At 34.3% G+C, this 9716-nt stretch overlaps 1 protein-coding gene across 2 annotated transcripts in view; it reads left to right on the forward strand.

The window, feature by feature from the left end:
* LOC106882630 (uncharacterized) overlaps nucleotides 1-9716 on the forward strand; it is a 38891-nt gene that overhangs the window by 9583 nt on the left and 19592 nt on the right. For both annotated transcript variants that reach the window (XM_052975124.1, XM_052975125.1), the window contains exon 3: nucleotides 4168-4305. In XM_052975124.1, coding sequence (XP_052831084.1) covers nucleotides 4168-4305 — 138 coding nt within the window. The remainder of the gene's footprint in view (nucleotides 1-4167; nucleotides 4306-9716) is intronic.

The raw sequence follows: 9716 nt of genomic DNA on the forward strand, positions 1-9716 counted from the left end.
CTGTTTCTTGCATGTTTTCTAGTTCCTTTCAAGAAGGTGTTAAAAAAAACCCAACTAAAATAATAATGATTTCTTTTATTGACCACAAGTGTCCAAGTTGTTGGGTGTTTAGGACATAAACGAAGTGTGTTGTTAGTAAAAATGGCAACAACCAACACAACTTTTTTTTTCTAGCTCAAATTACTAAATAAACTCTACTAACCTATTTTGAATACTTTTTTCTTGTTTCTGCTTATTTGTACAACTTCACCTTCCACCATCCTTCTGGGGCTGGAGTAGAGGAGGTTACTTAAATAAAACATCATTCAAGTATTGGGGTCAATTTAATCAACTAAGCTATTAACCATACAAATTTGTGGCCTGTTGGAAACAATTGTTAAAATTTCCTGGTGGCTAAAGCAAAGAAAGTCTTTTCCTCTATGATGAAACATTCTTTAAATTAGAGAGAGTGACCAGATTAATTTAAACCTACATTGGTTAAGAAACTTGGTGAAGACACCTTGGCTACATCTGAGTAACCTATAATAAGTGTGAGTTATCTTGAATTACTGTATTGTAATTTTCCTCATGTCTGGGAATTTTATTTGTTGACATTTTATTAACTATTGTTTATGATGATTCAGTCATTTTTATTCCCTTCCTTTTCATTCATGTACCGATCCCAGTATCTTGGAACTTTGTGGCCAATAAAAGTCTTTATTATCTTTCTTTATTATTGTCTTGGTGGAAAACCAAACTAAATTGTTTAAGTTAATTTTGCTAACTTAAAACTCCTTTCTCAGATCTGACATGTGGTTTTGAGTTAAAATTTTAAATTTATATTATATGTAATGTTGTTATTCTATAGTACTGGACAAAATGTTTTGTTGGATTTAATTACTTTACATTATATTCTGAGTTCAAATCTGCTAAGATCAACTCTGCTTTTCATTATTGCAGTATCAATGAAATAAATATCAAAGTACTGGGGTTCAACTAGTCAATACTACTTCTCTGCAACTATTTATTGTCTTCTATCTATATTAGAAACCATTATGTTTTAAACATTTTCATGTGCGTTTCTGCTGCATCTGCATGTTCTTGAGGTATGTGAAGCATTGTTCTTTGTTGCGGGTATAATTGTATCTATGCTGCATTTGGTTTTAGGGCTTGTTTTATTGTGTATTATGTTACTTTAATTAGTCAGTAGAGCATTGGGCAAAAATGTAATTTATTGCAGCTTTTTTAATTCTTAGTTCAAATCTTGAGTACAAGGATTGAAATAATTGAGTAATCCTTAACTCTAAATTTCTGGCTTTGTGTTTATGTAAGAAATTATTATAATAAAAGAAATAATCATCATATTTGGCAAAGAACTGGCAGAATTGTTAGAATGTAAGAACTATATCATACAGTATTTGATCTATCCTTTTACATTCAGAGTTCAATTCTTACTTTGTCATTTTTGTCTTTCAAATCTCTGGAGTCAATAAAACAAGGTACCAATCTAGTACTAGGGTTGATTTAATCAGCTAATCCCTCCTTTCAAAATTGCTGGCCTTTTGCATAAATTAGAAACCATTAATATTATAATTATTTGGCAGAATTGTTAGTATGCTGAACAAAATATTTTGTGGAATCTCTTCCAGCTTTATGTTCTGAGTTCAAGTTTCCCCAAGGCTGACTTTACCTTTCATCCTTTCAGGGTTGATAAAATAAGTACCAGTTGAGTATTGGGGTTGATATAATTGATTAGTCCCTTCCTCCAAAATTTCAGTCCCTGTGCCTATAGTAGTAAGAATTTTCATTATTACTTTTTAGTGTTTTGAACATTTACTTGTGAATTTCTACTGCATCACCAGGTGCAACCTCCGTATTCCTGAGATCTGAGCAGCAATGTGTTTTGGGAATGCATACCAACATAGAGATACTAGATCAGTGTTGCTTTGTGGTTTGCTTTGTTGTTTCTGGTGCTATTTTAGTGTTTAATTTGCTGTACAAAATATGTGCCATGTTGTATTTATTGTGTTGAGAAGCTGAATGTATATACTTTGATCAATGTTATTACTATAGTATATGTTGTGTTGTTTTATTAGGTGTGTGTGTGTGTATGTATGTATATAGAGTTCACATTGAAGGCATCCTCACTGTGAACCCTATCTTATTGTACCTAACCATTTCTGGCATCCTACGTGCCTAGATTCTAATGAGTCCTATAGCTAGTCTATGTATCTATGTGTCTGTTTGTGTTTGTGTGTCCCATAAAATGAAACTAAATAGTTCAAGGGAGGCAACACTAATTGTGCTTCAATAAAGTCTTCTATATTATGGCATCATGTGAAAACACTTCAAATATGAGATTGAGGCTTTCAAGAGATCAGTCAATTGAACTATTTGCAGAGCAGCTTCTAAAACTCGGTGAAGGGAGAATTCCAATTGATGAAGAGCAGTCACTTACACTCAATCCAATATGTAATTCAACTGATTCCGTCGATGATTTAGTGGCTGAAATATTTCTTAATCTTCTTCATAATTACAATACAGATTGGATTTGTGAGCAAGCTATCCTGGTTCCAAAAAATGTTGCTGTACATAGCATTAATAATATGCTATTGAATAAACTTCTGTGATGATCAGGATATTGTTAACTACACCATTGAATTTTTTAACTCACTACAACTACCACATACAGTGCCTCATGGTCTTCAGCCGAAAAAAATGGACTCCTATTATGCTATTGCATAATTTGTCTCAACCAAAAGTATGCAATAGTACGAGATTGTGCTCAAACTTATGACAAACTGCATTGAGGTAAATATTCTCACTGGTTATGGTAAAGGTGAGACCGTCTTCATTCCTCACATACCAGTTATACCATCTAATGTCCCATTCCAATTTAAGTGGTTTCAGTTTCCTATCCATGTTTCTTTTGTCATGAGCATTAATAAAAGTCTGGGCCAAACACTAAGAGTTGCTGGGTTGCAACTTGAACACCCATGCTTTTCACATGGTCAACTTTATGTAGGCGTATCATGTGTGGAAGCAAAAGCAAATCTTTCTGCTTGTGCACCCCAAAATAAAACAAAAAACATTGTTTCATCATCATCGTTTAACGTCCGCCTTCCATGCTAGCATGGGCTGGGTGATTTGACTGAGGACTGGCGAACCAGATGGCTGCACCAGGCTCCAATCTGATCTGGCACAGTTTCTACAGCTGGATGCCCTTCCTAATGCCAACCACTCCGAGAGTGTAGTGGGTGCTTTTACGTGCCACCGGCACAAGGGCCAGTCAGGCAGTACTGGCAATGGCCACACTCAAAATTGTGTTTTTTACATGCCACCTGCACAGGAGCCAGTCCAGGGGCACTGGCAACGACCTTGCTCGAAAAAGAAATATTCACTCTTAATGCAACATGAATACTTCAATAACTTAATTTACCATTACTATCATTACATTCAAGATTGAGTAAATTACCTATTTAAATGAACTGTATTATATAATTGCCATAACTGTATTGACAAATAAAATAACACTTACAACTCACTTATTATCATATAATAAACAAACACAAACTCATGTATGAATTTGAACTTTTTCTTCTTCAATTATTACATATTTTTCTCTTATAAAAATGCCACATACAGGAGTAAATTATATATATCTTGATACTCTGAATGTGGCTTTCGAGAAACAGTAAAAGTAATTACCTGATCTACGAGTGTTACTGCTAGTATATATATAAAATATAAGTGAGTTACAAAGAGGTACAGTTATGCTACTGAGAGTGTTCTGTGTGGGATGTTGACTGTTCTTACCAGAAACAGTTGTTGCTTTTAGGATGAGGGTTTGTTTGGTAGACTTGTTATTGTATTATATTCCTTGGAGTATTAGTCAAGTATTGGATTGATATATTGACTGTTCCCCTCCCAAATTTCACACCTTGTGCATATATTAAAACTGTTGTTGTTGTCATTGTTCTAGTTTGTTGAGTCAGTACAGTCTGGAATGTGCTTGACTTCTAATGCATTGTTATATTCAGTTATTTTCCTTTATGTTCTGATCTCAAATGCTTCCAGAGTTGGACAGACGGAGGATAAGAAAAGAGAACAGAAATTGGAGGTTGATTCTTGACAGAGGAAGATATATAAATTTTCTTTTTTTTTTCTTTTCTTCAATTGTTGTTTCAGATTCTTCAAAGTTGATTATCATTGTGGTGCTTTGTGTGATTATTCCTGAGATTATAATTGCTATAATCCTTGGCGTCGTACTCTACATTCGCAGAAAGCGAGCTAAGAAGAGGGCAATGGAAGCAGCTGCAGCCGAAGGTAAGTTGAAGTTTTTCAATTTTGTCCTTGTTGTTTCTCTGTCACACAAAACTACCACACCATGGTGGTGAGGTCAATGGGCTTCTGCTTCATTTTATGCCCTAAATTACACTTTATTTATACACTTTGCTACTATTGTTATTAATTCACGCTGAAGCAAGGTGTTAAACTGTATTATAACACCATCATTATTACTGCCTCTACATATCATCCTCTCTGCAAGCTGTTTTTTGTTTTACCAAGTAAGTTTATTTTTGCTTGTGTGTATCTGCCTTTCTTTCTATATGTACGTGTGTGTGTGTGTATATTTATAAGTACATACACAAATGTACATTCCATCATCTAAATGCAATTGTACGTTTGTGGTTTAACACGTGCATGTGCACACGATTGTACTCTAGCACCAGCAGAATCTTGCACACATTTTCTTGCTCATAAACACATTGACTATCAGGAGCAATACGAAACATACCTGCTATATATTGAAGTCAATTCAATTGATTATATGCTTTAGACATTATGGATAGCTTGACTTAATACCTGACAGTAATTGTTCTAGGTTTAAATCCTACTATAGCCAACATTGCATTTTATCTCTTCAGGTTCAATATAATATAAGTATCTGTTCATCAATTCTGTCCCCCACTATAAATATATAGCCTTATACCAATGAGAGAAAACAACATTATCATTATTATTATTATAAAGAAAGGCAGCGAGCTGGCAGAATCGTTAGCATGCTGGATGAAATGCTTAGTGGTATTTTGGCCATCATTATGTACTGAGTGAAGGCACATGGCTCAGTGGTTAGAGCGTCGAGCTTACGATTGTGAGGTTGTGAGTTTGGTTCCTGGACTGGACTGGGCTGCATGTTGTTTTCTTGAGCAAGACACTTTATTTCACATTGCTCCAGTTAACTGGCGATGTTGGCCGGCCGACGCCAGGAAGGAAGACGAGAGAGATATTGATGTTCGTGGAGCCGCAAAGCGTGCAGCACCGTTGGCCTAGCGCACTGTATTCGGGTGGACGCAGGCTGGGTGAAAACTGCGCGGTCGGCAGCTGTAGAAATGAGTTGCCACATCACTGGTGCCAAGCTGTATCGGCCTTTGCCTTTCCCTTGGATTACATCAGTGGTGTGGAGAGGGGAGGCTGGTATGCATGGGTGACTGCTGGTCTTCCATAAACAACCTTGCCTGAACATTCATGACCGAAGGGGGTCTCCTCACATTATGAGTTAAAATTCTGCTGAGGTCACCTTTGCCTTTCATCCTTTTGGGGTCGATAAATTGAGTTCCAGTGAAACACTAGTCCCCAAACAAAAAAACAATTTCAGACCTTATGCCTTTAGTAGAAAGGATTATTATTATTATTGTTGTCGTTATCATCATGTTAGAAACACTTGTGATAATTACTTCTGTTATTTCACTAAAGACTTTGGATTTGTTTGTGCTCCCTTATTTTTTAAAGACATTTTGAAAGTAATTTTAAGGATTCTAGGAAATTGACTTTTTTCCCCTTTATTACAAAAAGAAATTAGAGGAGTTACAACTACTTTTTTTATTGTGTTTGTGCCTTCATATTTATCTTTTCCATTATTAGACAAGTCTGTCATTTATTGTTGTGATTTTACCTTTTAAACACAGCTATGATTGGACGTTACAAACCAGGTAACACATATCTCAAGTATTTAGGATATTGATGTTGTCAATTTTTCTTCTTGCTTAAATTTTCTTGCTAATTCCTTTTTCTTACTGAACAATCTCCTCTTCATTGAGTCTCAGTCTTGATTCTTCAGGTAACACTTGTCTTTCAGCAGTCTTATCATATCAGTGATTTATTTCATTTCACTTGAAAATGTCTTTATTTCTTAATATAGTTCTCCAAGGAACTCCTCTTTGATACAAACTGCCATAAGTTTATCAGTTTTTACCTTTCTCTCAAGAATTCCTATTCTTCATTCTTGGAGGTAGGATGGGTTCCCTGTGTATTGTGTATTATTAATTTTCTAGAGACAGAGGCTTGTAAAATAATAGTTTCTTCTTTCCAGAGATTAATAATACTTTGTGATCCATTTCAATTTATGAATATCTTTAACTTCTTTATGACTATATTTCCAACAAACTTCAACTATGACTTTTTAAATATAATCAAGAACTTAATAAAATAACTTCGTTATTATTTAGTTGGTTTTTGGAACATAAAACAATGATGCAAGGTTTTAATTTAAATATGAATTTTAAAACAGGCAGATTTTGTATCTTAGAACCAGAAGACTTAGATCAATTGGTATTAAAAAAAAAAGTTTAAGGTAATGGAGAATCATAAAAACCATTCGTCTTCTACCCTGAATTTTGTCTTCAAACCTCATTGATTGTACAGTTCTACAGAATCGGAAAACTTTTTCCATATCATACATCAGTTGCCTCTTACTCTGCATATTTTGGTGGAATCTAAGTTATTGCCCTTGTCATTAATAAGTCAACACTTACCAACCATTGTGCAACTACATTCTACTTTTCTCCTTCTTCCTTTTACTTCACTACTATAAACAGTCTCTGTTCTTTTGAATTTGCTGACTGTACCATGCTGCTCTTAAACATCTTACACTGTCTTAATCCTTACTCCTCAGTTATTCATTAAATTATTTATTCCATCTTCTCCAGAACCTCCCCCAGCCCTCTGAAATTTCCTTCCCTTTCTACAATGAACATTAACTGTATTTTCTTATCCAGTCATCTTCTGCTTCATTTTGTAAGGAGAAGGCTATACTCTATGTAATAAAGTATACCACAGTATATTACTGGTACTTTATTTATTCATCTGAATGATGAACTGCAAAACTGACACTTGAATAGATTGAACCCAAAATGTTAAGAGATACCACTATTTGATACTCCTATACACTCATCTCAATAACAACATAATAGCAAAAACAATTCTCCAATTATTAATTTTTAAATATTTGTTTTCTTTTCCTCAGTATAAAGAAAATTTGCTTGAATGTTTACATGGTCTTGACCTTTTTGTTTTTGTAGCATTTTACACTGTGGTCATCTAAGAAGGATTACAAGTGCAAATACTTGTTCTGTCTTTGACAAACAATTTTTTAAAACTCAATAAAATCCTCAGTAGTTGAAGATGACCACAGTGTAAAATGCTACAAAAACAAAAGGGTCAAGACCTTGTAAACATTCAAACAAATTTTCTTTATACCGACAAAAAGAAAACAAATATTTAGAAATTAATAACTGGAGAATTGTTTTTGCTATTATGTTGTTATTGAGATGAGTGTATAGGAGTATCAAATAGTGGTATCTCTTAACATTTTGGGTTCAATCTATTCAAGTGTCAGTTTTGCAGTTCATCATTCAGATGAATGAATAAAGTACCAGTAATATACTGTGGTATACTTTATTACATAGAGTATAGCCTTCTCCTTACAAAATGTCTTAAACCAAAGTGAGAAATTTGTAAGCACATGCAAATACTAATTTAGCAAAAATGATAGTAGGGTATTACTATACTATTATTATACATTTAAATTTCATCATTGATCTATTTCTAGGATCATTAAAATGAGTATCAGTCATATATTGCCATTAGTTTAATTGGCTATTTTCCTTAAACTGTTGGTGATGTATCTATAAACAAGCACATCACCGTTATCATTTCTCTTCTAGAGTGTTGGACAAAGTGCCTTGCAGCATCTGCTCTCGCTTCTAATGTTGAGAGTTCAAATCCAGCTGGTGGGAACTTTGGCTTTTCATTCTTCTGAGATCAGTAAAGTACCAGTCAAGTACTCAAGTTGATAGTATCAACTAACCCCTACCCCTTCTCAAAATGCTGACCTTGTACCTTAATTAGAAACAATTGTAAACGGTGAGCTGATAGAACCATTTGAGCATTGTTAAAGTGCCTGCAGTATTTCATTCAGCTCCTTACATTCTGAATTCAAATCTTTTTGGAGTCAGCAAAATAAAGTACCATTTCTTAGGAGTGTACAGTATTTCTTGGGTATGGAGGATGTTGTAGAATTGTGTTTATCATTATTATTATTATCATCATTATTAAGGCGGCAAGCTGACAGGTTCATTAGCAAGCTGGACAAAATGCTTAATGGTATTGTCTGTTACAGGCAGCAAGCTGCCAGAATCGTTAGCACGCCAGGCAAAATGCTTAGCGGTATTTCATCTGCCGTTACGTTCTGAGTTCAAATTCCGCCGAGGTCGACTTTGCCTTTCATCCTTTCGGGGTCGATAAATTAAGTACTAGTTACGCACTGGGGTCGATGTAATCGACTTAATCCGTTCGTCTGTTCTTGTTTGTTCCCTCTATGTTTAGCCCCTTGTGGGCAATAACGAAATAGGTATTGTCTGTTACTATGTTCTGAGTTCAAATTTTGCCAAGGTCAGCTTTGCCTTTCATCCTTTTGTGGCTGATAAATTAAATACCAGTGAAACACTGAGGTTGATGTAATCGACTAGTCCCCTCCCCCTGGGCCTTGTACCTTTAGTAGAAAGGATTATTGTTATTATTAGATTGCCATAACCATTTGTCTTGAACAAAATGCCTTGTGATATCTAGTTACATTCATTTGCACTCTGAGTTCAAATTTCGCCATTGTCAACTTTTTATCCTTCTAGATCATGGGTTCTCAACCAGGGTCCGTGTAAGATTGGAAGGAGGCAGGCATGCTAGCAAAATAGTAAATTGAGAATCTGTAGTAGTATTTTGAGGGCCCATGAAAAAACTTTGATTCAGATGTATTCATTGAAAGAAACGGCTGAGTTTTGTTTTCTAACATTTTATGTACAAGTTCTTCAACCCACACATGTTAATGTATGAAAAACAAAATACGAATTTTGAAAGAAATATCTATGAAACTAGTTTTTAAACATAAAATAGTTATTGGGGTCCACCAGAATAAAATAGATAAAAAATGGTTTAGAACCACTGTTCTAGATTGTCAATAAAATAAAGTACCAGTCATATACTGAGGCTGACCCAATCTACTATATTCCACATCATACACATGTACACAACCAGTTTGAAATAGTCATTTTTATTAAAACTCTAAAATCTGGAGACTGGACTTTCAACTAACTACTTCTTTTCATCATCAATGTTGTAATTTTCTTTCTCATTTACTATTCTTCATATTGCATGTCAGTGTTGTAAATACATTTTTCATTGTATCTTTTTTTGCCTCCAAATTTTGTAAATCTAAATTGCATGTATGAACTCAGATCAATCTTCACTGTTCTTACCATCTTCTAATTCCAATGTTTCAATAGCGTTAACTCCTTTATCTCTCATCATACAATCATTGTGCTGTTATGTTTCTCTTTAAATTCTGAAGGAAACCTTTTATTTATTTATTTATATATATATATATATATATATATATATAT

This window comes from Octopus bimaculoides, chromosome 20 (assembly GCF_001194135.2).
Source record: "Octopus bimaculoides isolate UCB-OBI-ISO-001 chromosome 20, ASM119413v2, whole genome shotgun sequence".
NCBI lineage: Eukaryota > Metazoa > Mollusca > Cephalopoda > Octopoda > Octopodidae > Octopus > Octopus bimaculoides.